Source organism: Carassius gibelio, chromosome A23 (assembly GCF_023724105.1).
Source record: "Carassius gibelio isolate Cgi1373 ecotype wild population from Czech Republic chromosome A23, carGib1.2-hapl.c, whole genome shotgun sequence".
In the NCBI taxonomy this organism is placed as follows: domain Eukaryota; kingdom Metazoa; phylum Chordata; class Actinopteri; order Cypriniformes; family Cyprinidae; genus Carassius; species Carassius gibelio.
Window position 1 is genome coordinate 6,386,880 of NC_068393.1, and position 21,792 is coordinate 6,408,671.

At 34.2% G+C, this 21,792-nt stretch overlaps 2 protein-coding genes across 2 annotated transcripts in view; one reads left to right on the forward strand and one right to left on the reverse strand.

Moving 5' to 3' along the window:
• LOC127945074 (NACHT, LRR and PYD domains-containing protein 12) overlaps window positions 1-16,405 on the forward strand; it is a 31,874-nt gene extending 15,469 nt beyond the window's left edge. Inside the window, exons 8-14 of the mRNA XM_052541629.1 lie at window positions 4,139-4,312; window positions 5,380-5,553; window positions 6,303-6,476; window positions 7,860-8,033; window positions 12,849-13,022; window positions 14,732-14,906; window positions 15,057-16,405. Of these exons, the coding sequence (XP_052397589.1) occupies window positions 4,139-4,312; window positions 5,380-5,553; window positions 6,303-6,476; window positions 7,860-8,033; window positions 12,849-13,022; window positions 14,732-14,891 (1,030 nt within the window). The 3' untranslated portion in view covers window positions 14,892-14,906; window positions 15,057-16,405. The remainder of the gene's footprint in view (window positions 1-4,138; window positions 4,313-5,379; window positions 5,554-6,302; window positions 6,477-7,859; window positions 8,034-12,848; window positions 13,023-14,731; window positions 14,907-15,056) is intronic.
• Window positions 16,406-17,114: 709 nt separating this feature from the next.
• LOC127945069 (UHRF1-binding protein 1) overlaps window positions 17,115-21,792 on the reverse strand; it is a 31,210-nt gene continuing 26,532 nt past the window's right edge. Inside the window, exons 18-21 of the mRNA XM_052541614.1 lie at window positions 21,427-21,701; window positions 21,241-21,349; window positions 21,052-21,137; window positions 17,115-20,154 (exon numbers count right to left, since the gene is read on the reverse strand). Of these exons, the coding sequence (XP_052397574.1) occupies window positions 20,044-20,154; window positions 21,052-21,137; window positions 21,241-21,349; window positions 21,427-21,701 (581 nt within the window). The 3' untranslated portion in view covers window positions 17,115-20,043. The remainder of the gene's footprint in view (window positions 20,155-21,051; window positions 21,138-21,240; window positions 21,350-21,426; window positions 21,702-21,792) is intronic.

Here is a 21,792-nt window from a genome sequence, read left to right on the forward strand (position 1 = left end):
TGTTTCTTGTGGCAGACTAAATGAAGAGTAATGTTTCTTGTGGCAGACTGAAGAGTAATCCGGCAGAGTTTTATACTGAAACTTTCCGTCTAAAAGTCCTTCCTTGGTCTTATCCATATTTCTTTGCACGTTGAACACACATAGGCCACAACTGGAAATAAAAAAAACTGCAACCGCGTTAATTGCGTTATTTTTTTTTAACGCATTAAATATTTCAAATTAATCGAATGCGTTAACGCGCTAATTTTGACAGCACTAATATATATATATATATATATATATATATATATATATATATATCATGTAAATTGAAATGCCTACAATTACATTAAACATCTAATTTATATATTAATCCACATCTTGAAAATCTACAAAATATTTTAACAGATGTTATACAATTTTTAAAAGCTTTTGTTAATGCACAGCACTTTTGCTGTGCTATTGAGGTGTGATATGGTTAGGGACAGGTTTGTTTGTATGGTCAGGTTTAAGGGTTGGTTAAATGGTCAGCAGTGTAGTGCTTAGTTAAGGGAACATGTTTCAATCAGTTTATATTACATTGTTTTGATAAATAATAAATTAAGTATTTTCTTAAGTGTTTTTCCCCCTCTCATTAATGTATGATTCAAGGACTATTCTGTTTAATGATAGCAGTATAACAAAATCATTTGATTATTTAAAAGAAATGCATGAATTGCAAGAAATTGAATATTTAATAACATTAGTTAGCATATTAATTGACATTATATAATTATAAAGATAATGATTAATTAGTCTCAGCCTCAGCCTCACGCCCACGCACCATTGGTTGAACCTCTGATGCAGAAGTTACACAAAATTGGAAACACTTCGGGGGTTACGAAGTTGTCATATGATTGGTTAAGTTGTAGATGATTTCTGGGAGACTTGTTTGTCGCATTCTTTAATGTTCTGCCTGGAAACAAAGAGGCCGTGATGCCAAACCCCCTCACGAAAGAAGAAAGCCGACATGTTTACAACTGTGTTAATGACTGCATATCAGGATCAGTTAAACGCTAGATTTTTAAAAAGTATGTGAAATATTTAAACATTGTGCCAAAGTATTTTTTAAATACTTCCAAGAGTTTTACACACAATCTGTTATTGTAGGGACATCTCCATGCCCCTAAATATGTCACAGCACAAACCGAAACTTGACTGATTGCTTTATCTGTCACTCATATGGCCTCTTGGAAGTCTGACATTCAAAGCGGCCAAGGCTCCCAGACCTTTTGCCGTCAGTCTGAAAGTCTGGCTATGCGAGACTGTTTAATTAGTACATTTGTTAAACATTCACAAGCATATTATCTCATATTTCTAGCTTGCAAATATATTAGCTAATTATTTTTTAAACATTATAAAATGCTTGTTAATGATTTATTAACGAAAGATATTATAACGTGTTGCCACCAAAAGAAAAGGCTGATCCTAAAATGCTTCATTTAAACATGCCCCCACATTTTGTTATATTTGTGTAATGGCAAATATTTGTGTAATGGCACTCAAATATTGAAATATTTGTGTAATGGAACTCAAATGTTCATGCAAAGAAAGATGGCGTGTTTTTGAGGAAGCGCAGTAGTGGTGATGCAGCCATGTCAGGGAGATGCTATGTGTTGCTGTGCAAAAGCACTTTGGGCTTCCAATGAGGAATCATTGGTCAAGATTTATTTACAGCAGAACAGCACAATCCAGATATTTGAATTTTATGCAGTTTTGTGAACCTAGGAGATTACCCTACAAGGCTGGTTGTGCAAAGTCTATTTCTAAAAATAAAATAAAAATGGGTCATTCCAACTTTGCTACAGTAATCTGGCGTTTATTCAGAATCAACTACTGTAAGCATATTTTCTTAACAGTTTAAGTATTTGCTATGAACTGTTTAAATGTGAAGTTTTGCGCTGTGTAGAGTATTGTGTTATGTGTGAGTGAACAGGGACAGACAGAGTGAAAAACAGCCCTGGATTTTACTACAAACAGTCACTACTATCTCACAATATTAGAGCAATTCTGTCACATTTATGCCAAATAAAATCACAAAACCCATGGTGACCCTGCTGACAAAAACAATAGAAACCATCACAGAAATTCTAACGATTTCCACTACAAATACTGTTACAAATCATCAACTTTTAACCATTAAAACCATTAAATAATGGTATCATGTAGTGTGTTTTGGGACATATTAAATTTATAGGATTTAGTGGTTTTAACAAAAGCCACCAACAGAAGGTGACCAATTACAAGTAGAGACCAACAAGCACCATTACAGTTTCCATTAAAACCAATACAATTTCATTATAACCAGAAAACCCATTACAAATTATGTGATGGTTTCTATCTATAAATTTTTAAGTATCGGATTTAAACAAATGTATTATTGTATGAATCAAAATACTTAAAATCTATAGAAAAAGAGCAGAATGCAAAATGTATAATATGACTAGGGCTGGGCGATATATCTAATGATATGATCATGCGCATCTAATCAGTAAAGCTGCTTCCTTGATCACCGCTAAAATCGCCATCACCTGCTTATAATTGGAGTGGCATTTAATAGACAGAGCCGTAGATCACTGACAAGCTATGCCATATCGCGTTCATTATCGAAGGTGATTCATCTAAGATAATGAACGCGATATTGCGTAGCTTGTCAGCGATCTACGGCTCTGTCTATTAAATGCCACTCCAATTATAAGCAGGTGATGGCGATTTTAGCGGTGATCATGGAAGCAGCTTTACTGATTAGATGTGCATGTTCATATCGTTAGATATATCGCCCAGCCCTAAATATGACAATAGTAAGCATAAACCTAGAATCTAGAAACCTGAATGACAGAATTCTTCAATTTGAGTATTCACGTCTCTCTCTCTCTCTCTCTCTCTCTCTCTCTCTCTCTCTCTCTGTGTGTGTGTCATGTCAATCAGACAACTCACCTTATAGGCTATTTCATTTACTCTATTTTCTAACTCAATAGCTCTTAAATGTAACCCATTGTAGAATCACTGCTGTTTCTTTATGAATGAATGGAATATTCATGTCAGACAATGCGGAGTAGAGCCTTGCACACAAGTGTTTTTTTAAACCTGCACCCGCCAGCTTCTGCTGAATGTATGACCAGGCCTGCCCACCCGCTCCTACAACCTATGTGTTCCACTCCCGCCCGCACCGTTACACATCACCATTCCCTGCGGGTCTCCTGCGAAATGTTATGACTGCCCAATACCACCCACAGCAAAGGTAAAATTGCCCATTCCCGTGAGATTTGCATTGGGTCCCGCAGGAGCCAAAACCCAATGCAGCCCTCTAATGCAGAGTAATGAATAGGAGTGAACATTCAGACTAGGGGTGTCCTGGGATTTTAATATAGTTCTCATAGGCTATCTGCTCTATAGCAGTGATGCTATAAAGACAAGGTCCAGCTTTTTTTCTCCTTCCCCAAGTTCACACATCTTTTACCACATCTTACTCAATTTCCTTTTTATTGAAGGAAATTAAAGTATAATTAATGCAATTTGTGCAGTTAAGTTTATTGAGAAGGGAACCTTTTTTCTATTTGACAGCAATATCACCCCAACGAATAAACATCTCAATTGCGTGGTCTGTTAATTTGCAACAAACAAATGTACAGCAGTCCTATTTTTTATTAGTGGCCTACAAAACATTCTTAAAACAACAAAAGAGGACAGTTAAAAGGGGCTTATTAAAAATAAATAAGACAGTGCTTGTCAGAAGGCGGCACTTTATAGAAAACGACGGTTTGAGAGAGGTGGGGCAGTATTTGAATTTTTTTTTTTTTTTTTACATTAAAGCATGTCAACATTCTGTTACACCAAATACACAAAATGATGATCTTTAAAAAGCATCATATGAAAGTCAATCAGTAACATTTAGTGAAAGACAAAACTTTTTAGAAAAGCACCCTCTTGACATACTGAAATCCTATAAAAATCTAAGAAATCTGAAAATTTACCTTTCCAATACTGGAGTTTAAAATGTTGTGTGTTAAGGCTTGCTAGGATTTGGTTTGTGACGCATCTTTTTGGTGTGAGGTTTTAGATATAGGAAGAGAGATACATTGTGTTTTGATGCATTGTTATGCTATAATTTCTCTCACAGTTTAAGTGACTGTAATCTGAGAGAGAAGAGCTGTTCAGCACTGGCTTCAGTTCTCAGCACAAGCCCCTGCAATCTAAGAGAGCTGGACCTGAGTAAAAACATCCTGACGGATTCAGGAGTGATACAGCTCTCTGATGGATTGAAGAATGCACACTGTAAACTACAGACACTAAAGTAAGATTTCAATTAATATACGTGATGAGTTACCTGATGATTGTGTTCTTTAGCATTATTGAAAAATAATTCAAAGAACATCTGAATGTCTGTACAGAGTCACATGATCAATAGCTGCACTTCCATTGTCAGACCAATATAGTGAGTGTGATAAGGTGTGCCTTTATCAAAAGCTGACAAACTGGTGCTTGAGGCATGGTCATAAACAAAGGAGAGTGTTAACACCTATGCTAAAATCTGAGGATTTTTGATGGTTTGAGGCTACCAGCTAACATTTAAGACATTTAAAATCACTTAAAAACAAAACAACTTCTGATTATGATCTGATGTGGATCACTGCATAAGGCATGATATATTATTTATACATTTTATATGCATTGCTAAAGGGTATGATAACCATTGCCATAATAAATATGTTATGCCTATAAAAATACCAGAGACAATCTTATATGATCATAATTATGTGTTTATTCTGTTTTACATTTATTATATTAATACATCTTTCTCTTTAATTACATCTTTCTCTTGGATAAATATTGATATTGGAGTCTTAAATCTTTGAGTAAAGACCACAGGAAACAAACAAACAAACAGCTGTTTATAGTCTGATTAAAGTTTCCCTTTACTGGTTAAATGGTGGGGTGTGTGACATTTGTTACAGGTATATGTGTTAAGGCCAGGTTTTAGGGTAATGCAACAGAACTACTTTCCTGACAGTGGAGATGCAGCTTAATTTTGGCGTCATGTCTTGATGTCTGAGACTATTGCCCCTGCTCAGCCTGGCTTCGCCTGTTGATAGTTCTAACCCGCCCTGGCCCAACAGTGGAAAAGCAGTTAATAAATTACACAGAATCTGAAATAATTCTTGTGTGTTCTATTTGACTATGTGTCTTGGTTCAAATGTTTAATTCGAGATTTTAGTGTTGTTCCACTTATTTGGGTCCCAGTGTAAATAAACATTCAATGACACATTACTTAGACTTACATGACGATAACATTTAACCTGCTGAAATAACCACATGTTTTGGGCTTTATTTGTGAAGTATTGGTATTCTGTCGTTCAATAGGCTGTATCACTGCCACATTGGAGAGAAAGGTTGTGCTGCTCTGGCATCAGCTCTGAAATCAAACCCGTCACACTTAAGGGAACTGAATCTGAAATGTAATACACTAGGAGACCCTGCAGCAAAACTGCTCTGTGATTTACTGAAGGACTCATGCTTTAAACTGGAGAAACTACAGTGAGTGACATTAGTTAAATAATTTTTGTCATGGTATTTAATTGTCTTACTCACCCGTTTCTTTGTACACAGTCCTTACTTTATTTATATTACATCTAATTTCTGTTACATTACTTCCTCTTACAGTATTATCTAGACAATATTAGAAACAATTTTATTGTAACAGCTGTTCAGTGTGTAGTAAATTTCCATAACCAAGTGCAATTAATTATGATCGACTAACATCACTGTAGAGGAAAAAATATCAATGGCCTTGCTATTGCACATGAACCAATATACTTGGAACTGCTCCATCTTTTCAAAATTCTACAACAGGGTTTATACAGAGTGCAAAACTCAGTTGCTGGAGGGCCAAAGCCCTGCAGAGTTAAGCTTTAAACCTAATTAAATGATCCATATAATCATGTCCTTCAGGATTTGAAAACTATATGGTATGTGTGTTGGAGCAGGGTTTGGACTAAACTCTGCAGGGCAGCGGGCCTCTAGGAATTTAACATTTGAACATGAGAATAACTTGTAGTTTTCATGGAACAATGACTTATTGTATGTTTAATGTTCATTCAAACTTATGCCATAATTTCAGTGGAAGTACAATATATTTATATTTGTTTTACTAACATAAGCAGAATAAATAATTGTGTTGAAGTTACAAATAGATGTATATTTACTCACACACATTCATACAAATGAAGATTTACTACAATACTGAAATAATAGAATAAAATAATTATTCTCTATGTACTCTGCAGGCTGGAATGCTGCGATATTGGAGTGGAAGGTTGTGCTGCTCTGGTAGAAGCTCTGGGATCAAACCCCTCACATATAAGAGAATTGAATCTGAACAGGAATAAATTGAAAGATTCAGGAGTGAGTTTACTCTATGGTCTACTGAAGGATCAACAGTGCAAACTGGTTAAGTTACAGTAAGTTTTACAATTTATTCTGTGATTACAAATTCTTATTTGATATAGCAAAATCAATAAACAAACCCATTTGATACCAAGTGTCATATACTGTATGCAGATGGTTTTAGGCATTTACTACCATGTTTACTGTAAAGTACTGTTAAGTCTGTCAAGTGATTAAAATATATAATCTTATTAATTACACAATGGTGCGATAAATTAACTTAATTAATTGCACATCAATTTGACTAAATTACCCCCAAAACATAATTTAAAGCCATTATTGTTAAATGAGAAAAGCATCAAAATAGCATCAAAAACAAAAAAAAGTAGCTTTAGAATTCTTTTCAATATAATTTTATTTATTATTTATTGCACAGAAAGTTTAAGGCTACAACAGCCTCATGTACTTTAAAACTGTGGAACATAAAACATGATCATTTGAGAAAATATCTCAGTATTATGTATTTATTTATTTACTTAATTTCACACAGTGGAAGTCAATAGTATCCAAAACAGTTTGATTACTAACCTTCTTCATAATATCTTTTTGTGTGTGTGTGTGTTTTGCTAAATAAATAGTCAAGTAAAAATAAAGTCAAGTTTTTCAGTCTGGTTCTCATGTGAGCACCTGGAGATTTGGTTTGGTGCTCACACATAGTGTGACCGATTAAATATAACTATATACAAATAATAATAAAATAATATAAGCAACAAAATAAGAAATTAAGTGCAATAAAATGCAATAAAAATACAATGCTAATATTTACATTTTTTACTAAAAAAAGTTTCTTTATATGAATTTTCTTTTTATGATTTTTTTTAAAATTTTTTTATTAAAATCAGCATTATATTGCATTTTATTTTGGTGGGCTACCATCAGTTAAGTATATTTGAGTGAGTAGATTGTGTTGCTGGTGCTTTACAAGTTATAATGGTAGTTTAAGATTTTCAGAACGTTTTACATTTTCAGAGATTCAGCTGAAAATGGGGGCAGTTGTGGCCCATTGGTTAAAGAGTCAGACTTGTGACCCGATGGTTGTCGGTTTGAGTCTCAGATCTGGCAGGAATTGTAGGTGGGGGGAGTAAATAACCTGCACTCTCTTCCACACTCAATACCACCACTGAGATCCTTGAGCAAGGTACCGAACTCCCAACTGCTCCCCGGGCGCCAAAACAAAAATGGCTGCCCACTGCTCCGGTGTGTGTTCACTACTGTGTGTGTGCAGTTGGATGGGTTGAATGCAGAGCACAAATTCTGAATATGGGTCACCATACTTGCCCAAACGTCACGTCACTTCATTTCAAATATTTATAATACTCTTACAACTTATAACTTCATATTTTTGTGAAATTCATGTGTTAAACTGAAATCGTGAGCAGTGTTTCTCCTCTCTGTAGGCTGTGTGACTGCATTATTAGTGAGAATGGCTGTGACGTCCTAGTATCCGCTCTGAAATCAAACCCTTCACACTTGAGTGAACTGGATCTGAGCAGAAATAAAGTGGGTGATTCAGGAGTGAATTCTCTCTCTGATCTACTGCAGGATCCATGCTGCAAACTGAAGAAACTACAGTGAGTGTTATTATCGTTTTTGTTATTCTTAAGCTATTCTATGTTTGACAATTATTTCAGGTTGAACTGCGTAAAAGATTTAGAGTGTGGGAACATGAGACTAGTTGAGGGTACAAATAATTTTCTGGCACTTTGAGTATATCTGAGTGTACAAAGTTTCCAAAGTTTTGTTGGGGAATTACAGTTAAAACATATAGAGAGACCAATATGCTCAATAAAGACCTGGGCACGTATTCATAAAGAATCTCAAAAAGTAGCTCCTAGTGACAAAATTCTAAGAAAATTCTTAGAAATGTGGGCGTTTACTCTTAAAATTAAAGAAAAAATCCTAGTAAAGAAAAAAGTAATTCAGAAAGCATCTTAACCCTTAAAAGAGGTCTTAAGGTCAAAATTGTTAGGAGCACAGATGAGGACTTTTAAGAGGCTTAAGAGTTTCTTTAGTAGAGGAAAAAATGGCAGAAAGATGAAGAGGCAGAAGAAATGTGTTGCAGACAATGGATGACAACGAGTTAATAAGACGGTATAGATTATAAAATAATTTAATATAATATAATTTAATATATAAATTAAAGTAATCATTACATTACGATATTTGGCAACTGGGAAAATGCAACAATGCAATAGTGATGATTTGGGTCTGTCACAACCTTCTGTAAGCAGAGTGATCACACAAACAATTACAGCACTTTCAGAACATCTTATTGTGTCACAGTTCATTTCGTTTCTGGACATTCCCACCTTGCAGGCCCATAAAACTACATTTATGAATATAGCAGGCTTATAGGTGCACACAAGCAGGAGGAATAAACCGTTAATAGTTTGTGATATACGCTCCCATGTCTGCTTCTTGTCCCTTGCTGTGACATCCGGCCCATATTTTCCTTTAAGAATGGCCTTGTGTTCATCCACTAACTGGGCTAACAGTAAACACTGTTCCTCTGTCCAGTTTGGCTTTCTCGCCCTTCTTGGCTTTGATTCCATGCGTAATACATTAAAACCAACATTCAAACTGCACTTAAATAGGACACCAATCACTGTAATTGGAAAGAGTGGAAAAATTTTTATCATAAGTTATAAGCCAATCAAATACCTTATAGGAAATTAAAAGCATGGTAAATAAAAAAAAAAGATTTATATACACACATATAATGTGTGTGTGTGTGTGTGTTTGTAAGAGAGATAGATAGATAGATAGAGAGAGAGAGAGAGAGAAAGAGAGAGAAAGAGAGAGAGAACGGTCAAATAGGAAAAATTACGCATGTAAATTCAAAGTGAGAATAAGAATACATCCTATACTTAAAATCACTCTTTTTTTCCTTCTTGTACAACCAACCAATCACAGTCTTCAAAAGATTGTGTCATACATAGCAACGGGGTCAACCCCGCCTCCTCACTAAGATGAAACTTTTTGTCTTTTCCTTACTCGGAGTTGCTCTCAGATCGGTCCTGAATCACTCTTAAGCTAAGACTCCTACATAAAAGTTTATAAGCTAAATTAAGAGTTTTCTGAGAGGATTCTTAGAATCTTTATGAATACGGGCCCAGGTGTCAATTTTGGAGTTAAATTAGTTGACAGAGTTTACAATAAGACCGATTTCTCCACACTTTCAAAGGCCATAGAAAATGAGTAAGAGGAGCTAACCTCAATCTAACTAAGAATACAAAAACACTACTACTTTTAGTCATGTTGTCAGTAGACATATCAACAGGTTTTGATAGGCTAACAGTAAAGATAATTCTAGCACCAATTCAAACATGGTGTGGTGGACATAGGTGAGTCATAAATCTTTTGAGGACACTTCTCATCTGGAAAGCTGTTGATTATCCTGCAGACTGTTCCCCATATTTCTAAACAAGCCCTGCAAAAATGCCATTTGATAAAACATAGGTAATATATTTGCCTTTCAAGGTTGAGCTGCAACACATCACTGGAGTAGAACAATGCATTCAGATAGCTAGGGCTGCAACAATTAATCAATAAAATTAATCGAAAATGAAGTTTATTATCGATTATTCATGTCTGCATTATTCAATGCATTAGTGTAATGTTTAACATGGCATGCCCTATCAGGCGCTTTGACAGATCGTTGTGCTGTTTAATGTGTGAGATATGTTTTTGCATTTTACAGTAAAATCCTTTTCTGTAAATGTTTAATATTGACGGGAATGTTTCTATTTTGCATGAAGGCTCGTTCTAAGAGTCTGCATTAAACTTCAGACCTTACTGAACGAGTCAGATGGAACACATTAAAGAGAGAGCAAAATAATATTCAGTGCAATAATATTAATTTTGCTTATATATCTGTTATTGGACATTAAATTTAGGTTTAAATATCAACATGTAAAAGTCAACAAGTATTTTATGATAGTAAATGTAAAGGGATAACAGACTAAATTTAAATATATGAAATTTCTTACATTTACGGAGTAAAAAAATGGTAAGAGGTTACTGTGTTATGAGTTAATGTGTGTGTTCCTGCACATCTTTATCATCATCTTACTATTTAATATAGAAAATGAAACTGTCCTTTGTTCATTTGTCTATTTAAACTTTCTATTTAAACTGTGCTTTATAACTCTTTTGTACATAATTAGAATATATTAACAATACAGTATTTTTTCATAGGGTTTTTTGTTTTGTTTGTTTTTTAAGGACAGAATTGGGCAGGATGTGGAATAGTGTGTTTTGTCAATAAAAAAGATAGATTAATCGAAACAATTGTCAACTAATCGATTACACATATGCCATATTTTCTGGACTATAAGTCATACTTTTTTCATAGTTTGGTTGGTCCTGTGACTTATAGTCAGGTGAGACTTATCAAAATTAATTTGAAATGAACCTAAGAGAAACATTACCGTCTACAGCCATGAGAGGGCACTCTATGCTGCTCAGTGCTCCTGCAGTCCCCTCTCGCGGCTGTAGACGGTAATGTTTTCTCTTGGTTCTTTGTTCTAAATAAATGCGACTTATAATCAGGTGTGACTTATATGTTTTTTTCCTAGTCATGACGTATTTTTGGACTGATGCGACTTATACTCAGGTGCGACTTATAGTCCGAAAAATATGGTAATCATTAGTTGCAGCCCTACACAAAGCACACTGACACAAACTTCGGTTGCACTTTATTTTAAGTGCTAATATTAGGTAACTAATTGGGGTAGGGTTAGGTTTAGGGGTAGGTTCAGGGTTAGTACCTAGTTATTACATAGTATTTGTAATAACATTAATAAGTACATAGTATGTACACGAGGAACAGGACTGTAAAATAAAGTGCCACCCAAACTTCTACACATGATTCCCTGTCATAGTTTCACATATAGCAACAAAAAAGAATAATAAACATTAAGCATAAGCATTAGTGGATACATGTGGTGCATTTCTGACTTTCTTGGTCGTAAGCACAGTTGAATTTTTACATGTCTTTTACAACTTTCATAAGGACCACGGAATAAAATAAATAAAAACAAAGTTCAACCTAATAAGTTGTAAATGTGAACATGTGTGTGTGTGTGTGTGTGTATTAAAGAGTTTGGTTCCAAAATGCAATAAATGCTATTAAAAAAATAAATAAATAGTGTCTGCCAAAATCAGTATTGTATCTGGTCGATATTGAAAAGTAAATGTTTAATTTTATGCAACATTTGATGTTCTCAGAGTTATAAGGTCATGTTTTCTGCCTTTTTTCCAAACCGCAACAAACGCCAGTCTCCCTTTTTTGCAGAATGTGACATCATATATCCTCTCAACCAAGCACAGCGCACTATTCCATGCACTCTATACAGTAACAACCAATCACAGCGCACCATTCCACACACTCTAGACAGTAATGACGCCGCTTTGAATACACCCGGCATCCTACAGTAGTTTTCCTCATCTACTTTGTACTTTTTGATCAACTAGAAAGGGCTGAACAATAAATTGCATGTGATTTTCATGTGCATCTCATCAGTAAAGCCGGGTCTGTGATTATCAGTACTGGTAAATCTCCATCACGTGCTTTCAGATGGAAATTATTCAGATGCATTTAATACAGAGCCGTAGATTACTGACAATCTATGGTATATCACATTCATTAGATGAATCACATTTGATTATGAATGCGATATTGCATAGATTGTCAGTGTTAGTGTTTTTATTAATACCATTAAGGTTTTTTGTTAATACAGCACATAGCAATAGTCAACTAAATGAATTTAACATGGCAAAGATGAGTGCACTTTTGGAAGTTGAATGTAAGGGAAATATCATTTTGGAATTTCTGTGGCCAAATGTGATATTTTTGTTCATGTTCATGATGAAATTTTATTTTTTATGTAATTAATTTATAGCATTAACAAGATGACCTTCTGAATTCATTTTGGGAGTGATGATTGATGAATGCATTTTTAATCCAGTACCTGTATATAGGTCTAAAATTAGTATTAACCAAGTTCAGAGGCTGTCATATGTGGATCAACTTACTATGTTGTTTATCAGTTTCAATATGGAAAATAACATATATTAATTCAATGGATTGATTACATTTTGAGGAAAAAAGTATCATGGATTTTGGGATGTATTTGATCTTTGCAATGTCACAAATTAACTAAACAAATTAAATAATTTAAATGAATGCTTATTTCGTGCTGAGGATGATGTTTTTAGCTATGTTACTTTCGGGATATTTAATGGTTGCATTTAAATTTAGATATAAGATATAAAATTATTTTTTTATTAATGTCATGACCCCTGTAATAATGCAGTCCAACACTTACTGTAGAATACTTAATAAAATTCGTAATAATTTGGAAAAACTTTCCTTCTTTCTACAGGTTGTCTAACTGTTGTATTGGAGAGGAAGGTTTTTCTGTTCTTGTTTCAGCTCTGAGATCAAACCCTTCACATCTAAGAGAACTGGATCTGAACTACAATACACCAGGAGAATCAGGAGTGAAGCAGCTCTCAGAATTAATAAAGAATCCGGACTGTAAACTGGAGAAGTTACTGTGAGTTCAGTTTCACTGAAGGATCCATACTAAATTGAAGAAAATAGGAAGTGTGATTATCTTATAAAAGTTGACTGCATTGGTCTTTTTTTGTAATCAAAATTCAACATTAAAAAGATACACAGGACAGATTATTCGGTAACATTAAAGCCTTTGTATATAATGCATTATAAAGATTATTAAAGGGTATAATGCATTGTAATTATTAATATAATGCATTGCAATACATTATAATAAGTGTATTAACTGTAGGTACAATTATTCATGAGATTGTACAATGCATTATAAGGTGCATTACAAGGCATAATTAATGATTGTGTTCATGTCATCCAGGTGTCTCATAATCAGTGTTGGGGTAGTTACTCAAAAAATATAATTAGTTACTAGTTCTGTAAATTGTAATGAGATTACTAGTTACTGCATTTGAAAAGTAACTTCACTACTTATTACTTTACTTTCCTTTTTTAGGGCCCTATGAAATCATTTTATTTTTATCAGTTTTATTTTTCCCCAAATTCCATTTTATTTTTTCCCAGATTCCGTTTTTCCTTTTTAATTTATCTGGATTACATTTTCTTCTGTTTATTTTTTTTCTCATCTCCTTTTTAATGGTTCAATTTAATTGTATTGATCAAAAAGCATGTCTAATTGATTTAAATCATAACACTTATACATTTTAACAACAATTAAAAGTTTAACAGAAACTACATGTTTAGGGCCCTATGAAATGTTTTATTTTTTCTTCACCATATGTTTTATTGTTACCAAATGTGTTTTGGCATGTCTAATTATTTAAATTCATAAAAACAACTTAATTTATTCTTAAAATAGCCTTATGAATTAAAAAAAAAAAATCTGAAATTCTGTTATGTATTAAACATTTTCTGGTTAACAAATGAAGGCATAAAACATTCATTTAGTTTTTCTTTTAATTATTGAAAATTAAGCAAACTAAATTTTTTGGTAAACGGGATTTACTATAAAAAATAAAACATGGAAGAAATGTTGTGTGATTATTCCTTAAAAATAATGTTTGTTTAATTTTAGTAGTAATAATAGAAGTAGGCTATGTACATTCTGCTGAACAATAATACATTTCTCGCAAATACTTGTCTTTAAATTAAACCTGACTTTTATTTTGACGTGTTAACGTGAATACCTTTACAGTTCTGTGATGTAAGGCTAGTTTTACTCAAATCAAATGGTCATATGCTCATGAAGTGGACTCAGCATGACTCTCAGTGCAGTCCTGGAGGGGGAAAAACATTTCATAAGGCTATTTTAAGAAAAAAAATGAAGTTAAATGAAGTTGTTTTTATGCATGTAAATGTCGAAGACCAGCTATGTATGTATTAGACCTGGAATACCGTGTCTCTATCTCTCTCTGTACTGTATGAAAAGTACATTATATATTATTATGTATAATATTGTACACTATAATATATTATATTTTAGTATTGTATCATAGTTATTATATCCAAGTTGTCTTTCTGGAACACAGCATTAGGTTAACGTCAATAAATATAATATAATTTATATTTGAAATGGGACAAAATATATTATATATATATATATTTTTTATTCTGAATATTTTGTAAATTCTTTTTTATATTCTATAGACTGAATATAGAAATCAGAAACCTCTCAGAAATGCACACTTTACCACATTAAAAAAAAATTAAGAAAATTTTTCTTACTGTTCTCTATAGGCTGTGTCACTGCAGTATTCCAGAAGAAGGATGTGTTACTCTGGTTTCAGCTCTGAGATCAAACCCCTCACATCTGAGAGACCTAATACTCAGTGACAATAAACCAGAAGATACAGGATGCACGTCTGCTCTCCGCTCAGCTGAAGCATCAGCCGTTTAAACTGGAGACACTACAGTAAGTTACTGTTGTACCCTAAGAATGTGTTCAATATGAAAATGAGAAAATCATTATGGAAGTAAATTTTGTTAGTTCAATGTTTACAACACTGAAAATTATGTAATTTTGCATTAATTTCACATTTTTTCTCTCTCTAATGTCTTACAGTATCCATTTTTTTTCTCCTCCTGTGACTTTTCAACAATCAACAAAAGACAAACTAAACCATTATCTTCTGTCATAACAAGAGCGGATACTCTACTATACAGACAGCATTACTTGCCAGGTCAACATGAAAGTCTCTGATGAAATGAATTGTAAATGTACACACATACAGATATTTTTATAATTTATCTGCGTTTGTAATAATCTAGATGGAGTGGACTAAATTTCTTTTGAATCTGATGAATAATATCAGTTGCTCTAAATCTCAGGCACTGCCTACTTTCCACCCACTCACATAAAATGATTTTTATTTTGTAATCAAACTTAACATTACAATGTATAATATATATATTTTTATTGTAATCTATATTTTCACATAAAATATTTGAATATAAAAACAACACAAAGACGGCATATCACTGATGGCAAAAAAAAAAAAAAAAAAAAAAACGATTGTTGTCCTTGGACCCCCAGTTGCTGTCCCCGATTTGTGTTTTTGAAATAAATGAAAATGTTTTGATTTTGGGAAATATATGTTAATATAATAATCATAACTAAAGCCAAATTTTATTTACTTTAATTACAACAGTTGTTAAGGAACTATGCCACAAGGTATCCTACTAAAGATATTACTTTTGGAGGGGATTTTAATATGGTGATAGACAAATGGCGTGACAGATCTCCTACATAATACCTGAGACACCATTACAATCCCATACTGCTTGACTTTTGTAGTGTGTTTAAATTGATAGAAGTATGGTGCACTAAAGCCCTGGTATTCAAGTTTCCATGTGGTTTAAACCTGATGGTTCAGTTAAATCCAGGTTAAATTTCTGATTAGTCTCTGAATTTAGATCTGGTGTGGAGTCAGACTGTAGTTCAGTTTCATGAAAATATAGCTACAATTAATAATATAAATGAAGATTCAAATTTTAAAACTTATAGAGAGAAATGGAAATATTTTAAGTTTAAGGTACGTCAGGATGGATTTTCTATTACTAACAAACATTTATCTAATATTGTTATCTGGAATGTTTTTGTTAATGAACTATATCCCCTTTATTCAAATAAAAATGTAATATACAAATATTTAAAGGTAAAATTTTATGAATTAAATATTTGAAATTTCCAGTTGCACCAAAAGCGAAAGAAGTCCTTCTAGAGAATTTTTGAGATATCCAATTGGTCTTGACATTAAGAACTGTTCCTTTTGTGATGATCAAATTGAAACTACTGAACATCTTTTTTTATGATTGTAAATTTGCCTTATGCATTACTGGCTATTTCCTAAAAAAAAAACAATCAACTCTATTATTATTAATCTTGGGATATTCTTTTTTTTTTTTTTTTTTTTTTTTACATAAAAACTGATTCCTGAATATTCTTCCAAATGTCTATGTATTTCACAAGGAACTATGTCAATACATGAAGAAAAAGAATGCCTTATATTTCTGTAATTTAATAGAAAATCTTAAACTTGCTGGAAAAAACTAGTATTTTTATTTATTTACTCTTCTTCCTCTTCTCCTTATGTTATGCTTGTCTGTTTTCTGTATAAGAAATTTAGCATTTTTCTACCAGGCCATTTATGGTTGTAAAGTTTACATTGTTCAATAAAGTAAAAACAAAACATAACATAAATACGTAATAAGTTTCCAATTGTTTCTAAATTCTAAATAAAATATTGTAGTGAATACACTTTAATTTTCAAAATTATGTTTTATTTATTATTTTATACTTTTGTTTAAATCATGTTGCAGGCCAGATTGGACACCTCTGCGGGCCTTATGTTTGGCACCCGTTATAGACTTATACGTCAAAGAAACAAATGTGCAGCCATTTCCATCTCTTTAGCATCACCCATTCTTGTTGGTGAAGCAGGAATGGACACAATAATAGGAAATATTGTATCTGAAAAAAGTTACTCAACTCACATTTTTGCTGAATTATTATTTTGGACTAATATTACCAGTAGCTTATAAAACAGAACTATTTTGGCCATTTCTCAGTTGAATAAGTGTATTGACATTAGAGAGAGTAACTGGCAGAAGATACACAAAGTTCAACTTTAAGAAACAACATTTTATTGATCATCACTGGTCTTGACATATAATACAGTTATGGTTCACAGAACCAACAAAATATTAGTTTTGTTGTAATGTTTTGTTCCAAGACTTTAATGGTGGTGATAGAAATATGAATTTACATTAGAATATGGTCATGAAGAGATCAAAGGTCAAACGTAACCCTTGAATTTCAACCATAGCAGGTCAGAAGGACATGAACAGTGACGGATACGTACCATAAGAGACATCAGATAACCAAGCACAACTCAATTCTACAATTCAAAACTTCTCATGAACCTGATAATCTTATATTGTATCTGCTGCATAAAACATTCACCACACATCCGGCCTTACTCTGGATAAGACACGAGTACCAGGTGTCCATCTGAATCCATATTTATGCAATTATAAGCATTTTCTCTAAATATCCCTTTGATAAAATAGAGATAACTGTTGACAGTAATATGAATATGGATGGCAGCTCAGATCAATTGGTGAATTTTGATGTGAAATGGTCAAATTTATATTGAAATCTCTGACTTCTGATTACAGACTTTGGTATCTTAGAGAATATGAGCACAATCTGAGACACCGAGTTCTTGTCTGAAACTGAAAAATGAAATGAGCATTTATGTAAGGATGTTTCCGTTTCTTACAAATATATCGCACAACATTAACGCGAGCAACTTTCATTCCGAGATGAGCAGACCAATCGTTCTGATCCACGCTGAACAAAACATTCATTGTACTGGACAAATAATGATTCATCTATACTCACAGAATTAGAAGAATTAAACTAAGTACCACCTACACAACTAAAACAATCAATACAATGAGTGAAATCAGGTCTAGATTCACCATATCTTATTCTGATCACAGGCAATACTCATCAACAGTACACTACTGTAATAATGACCCTTAAATAAAATCAAATAAAAAACCTCACTCAACAATCTGTGAGCTTGATGATGTTGCACTTATGAAAGATTTCAAGTAAAGTCATGCATTTAACACAAAAAAAAAAGAGCTTTTCTTCTTTTTCTTCCATGCACTGAATTAAATTATTTTTGATCGTATGAATAATATTTCCATTTCTACAATCTACAGGAAAATGTCTTTAGCTTAGACTACTGTAACCGTTTTCTTGGAAGACAGGAATATCTTGGTTCACTAACAGAGATGGTTTAGTGTTTGCTACACATTGTACTGAAAGCTGGAGCACAGAGACACGATGAGACACCGGAGCTCTACAGAAACAGAAAAAGCACTTTCAAAATCATGGTAAATAACCGGACACTGGCTGATCCAAACATTTGAAGAATGAGAGAGATGCTGATCACACACAGGCCAAGAGGAAACACATCCGTTTAGATGTTTCCTATAAAACATCATGCCTCGTAATACTGATTTACCTCAAAAATGCGTCTCGTGACAGTCCTAAACATCACAGCACACATCAGAAATGTGTCAAAATGCTGTAACACCTGTAGTTCAATTCGATTTTTGTACGGGACATCACACAGAAACACTTGTCATGTCATCCTTTCATCACAAATCATAGTTGAACACTTTAAAAGGGGGTTAGAAAGGACGCTTTGTAAATAATAATAAAAACTGCAATGCATCATCCTAAAAAAACTAAAAAAAACTAAACTAAATCCAACCATAAAAGTTATATCACTTCCATTATTGTTGACATAAAACATAAAAGTTGTCTAATGCATTGATGTACTTGTTAATAGACATCCAGTCAAGAGAAACCATAGCATGCCAATAAAGTTCAAACACATATGCATACACATTCATAATTAAACTCTATAGAGTAGTGCAATGTCTCAAAGTGACTTATTTAGTGTAACAGACTATGACAAAGAAAACTAATGTTTTTCATGAAATAACCCAGTTTACAATGTCATAAGTCTCGACAGAATGTGTGTTACATGGACACAAGTGAGCACAGCAATACTGAATCAAAGTGAAGTACCTGTGCACACACTCAGCACTGTTATTAATGTTTCTCTACGATCACTTCACGTGTACGGCTTGAGAACGGTGATCCTACACTGGAGGTGATGTCTCAGTGCAGTGACTCGGAGCATGTGTTGGGGAGTACAAGTACCATCTCTTCTACACTCAACCTCGGATAAAAACTGTGATATATACAGTGCATTAACGTCAAAGTGCTTTTGCTTCAGCTCCTTTCATGAAGAACACACACATCAGCTGTACTTCACACACTGATACAGCCAATAAGAAACACAGTACTCAATCAAACCCACAGCTCTGTTCAGAAACCTAGACGCACAGGACACTGATCTGGGGTGTAAAGTCACATCCTCTGAAAGTGCGCTCTAGATTCAATTCAGTTCCAATCCAATGCAGTTTATACTGATTTGTTTCGATTTATGTATTTGCACGGGTGCATACTTATGTTAGATGTGCTGTTGTAGTTTGTTCACGCATTAACAGAAAATAGCATAGACTTAAAGATCAATTCATGGGACAATGGATATTGGCTGTTTAAAATGAAGATATTAGTTAATCACTAATGTCAGCCCAGCATTACCGTCCATGTGGGAGCTGTCTAGATTATGAACAGAGCTCGGACTCATCTATAAAACCAAAAAGCTTTACACAGTCCTGTCCTGAAACTATTAATGACTAATGTGCAAAAAGCATGCTGAGCAGAAGTGAAGAGATGATGAATTGTGCCGTTCCACTGCTGACTTCAGTCACTTGGTGAAGAGGAGAGGAGAAAGAGAAACTGACAGAGACTGAAGAGACCTGGACGACATGTGACTTCACTCTCAGACGTTAAGAGATGAAATAATGCAGAGAACCGAGTCAGCAGAGCCAAACCTCTTGTTCTTCTGGATTATCTACAAGGTGTTTGGACTCAAGTCTGGCTTCTTTCCCTTTGTTCATCATAAGGTGAAGGAGGGGTTGTGTTTCATCACTTCCTGTAGCAGGCGCTCCCGGTCAGACAGAGCTTCCTGGAGAGCTGACTGGACATCAGCGAGTCTGGACTCCAGAGACTGAACCGACAGAGAAACAGACTCAGAACTAGACTCAACATTTATCACCTTCAGTCGAAGCACACACACACACACACCTCGCAAAACATGCTAATGGAAATTTACACCTTCATCCATAAATAATACAAGACTCTTCATGTAATTAATTACCGTATGGCATAAAAAGCACAATTATGAACATTTTTAATTATGAGATACTAAGTCAATTATGAGATACAGTTTCAAAACAGAGATATCAAGTCTTAATTATGAGACATTTAAAATGAAAAAACAAAAACAAAAATAGAAATGACAAAAAGTCAACATTGAGATAAGTCATAATTAAGACATGAAATTGAAAAAAAAAAAAAAAACATAAATCGAAATTATAATAATGCCAAAAGAGTTGAAAACGAATTAAGTCAATTATGATAGTTGATATAACAAAATTATGAGCTAAAAAGTCAAACTAGACAAATATCATAATTAGCTGTCTTTTTATCTCAATTTCGACTACTATTTCATAATTTCATAATTTCCACTTTTTTATTTTTTTTTATGTACATTTCAAGTTCCATTTCTGAATTTTGACTCGTTTCATAATTTACCAAAGCATATGTTTTTTCTTACGTGGTGACAATGGTTTACCACACAACGCTCATTCACACTTGTGTATAGTTAAAATATGGAGTCAAGATGCGTGATGCTTCAGGTTTAAGGTCAATAACGTCGAAAGTCTTTCAATCTTTCATTTCTCTATGCTATCAGGCATCTTGAAATGCCATGTTCAGATTAAATATGAGTGAAAATGGGATTTGAAAACTATAACAGGATCAGATTTTACACCAAAGACTCAAACATGCTAAACACATTCATGCAAAATTACATTGTGTATAACAATTTTCTGAGATCTCATACCTTGTTCTCCTCCTCAGCTCTGAAGCAGGATTGGCCAGCTCGATCTCTGTCCCCGTCTGTCTCGATCCCTGATTGGCTCTGCGCAGCTGCATGTGTAAAAGTGAAACAGAGGAAGCAAACGTTCGTTTAAACGGTGACAGATATCCTGTAATCTGAGCAGCGGCTGGAACCCAAACCCAGAGGACTCACGTCTCAAGCTGAGGACCCCATCATCCATACGCTCCAGCACAATACCGTCCAGAGAGAAGTGCACAGGAACTGGCTGAGGAGCGGTCGGGTACACACGAGGACCATCGTCCTGTCAGACAGAGAGAGAGAGAAAACATGATTCACTGCCTGTGTCTCGTCTCACTTTGTTGTAGCTCTCATCCTCACCTTTAGTGTAACAGCAGTGTCCCGTAACCACAGTCTCATCGGCTGGGGGTCTGCGCTGAGCTCGTCCTCCAGGAAGGGTGCCAGCGTGTTTAGGGTAGAAGCCAGGAGCTCTGCTTTGCACCCGGTCAGGCACACTTCTATGAAGCCCACGCTCTCAGACAGAGGAGAGTGTCTGGCCGCACGGGGTCCCATCTCCATCCTGAGGGCCGCTGCTGGGGGACAGGGGAGAGACCGGGGCCCGGGAGACAGAGGAGCACTCGGAGAGGAAGAACCGGCTGTGGTGAGAGCAAAATACAGAGCAAATGTGTCAGTTCATCTTAATGATTGTTTTGCCATTCAGATTTCTGGACAGATTTAGCATCCTAA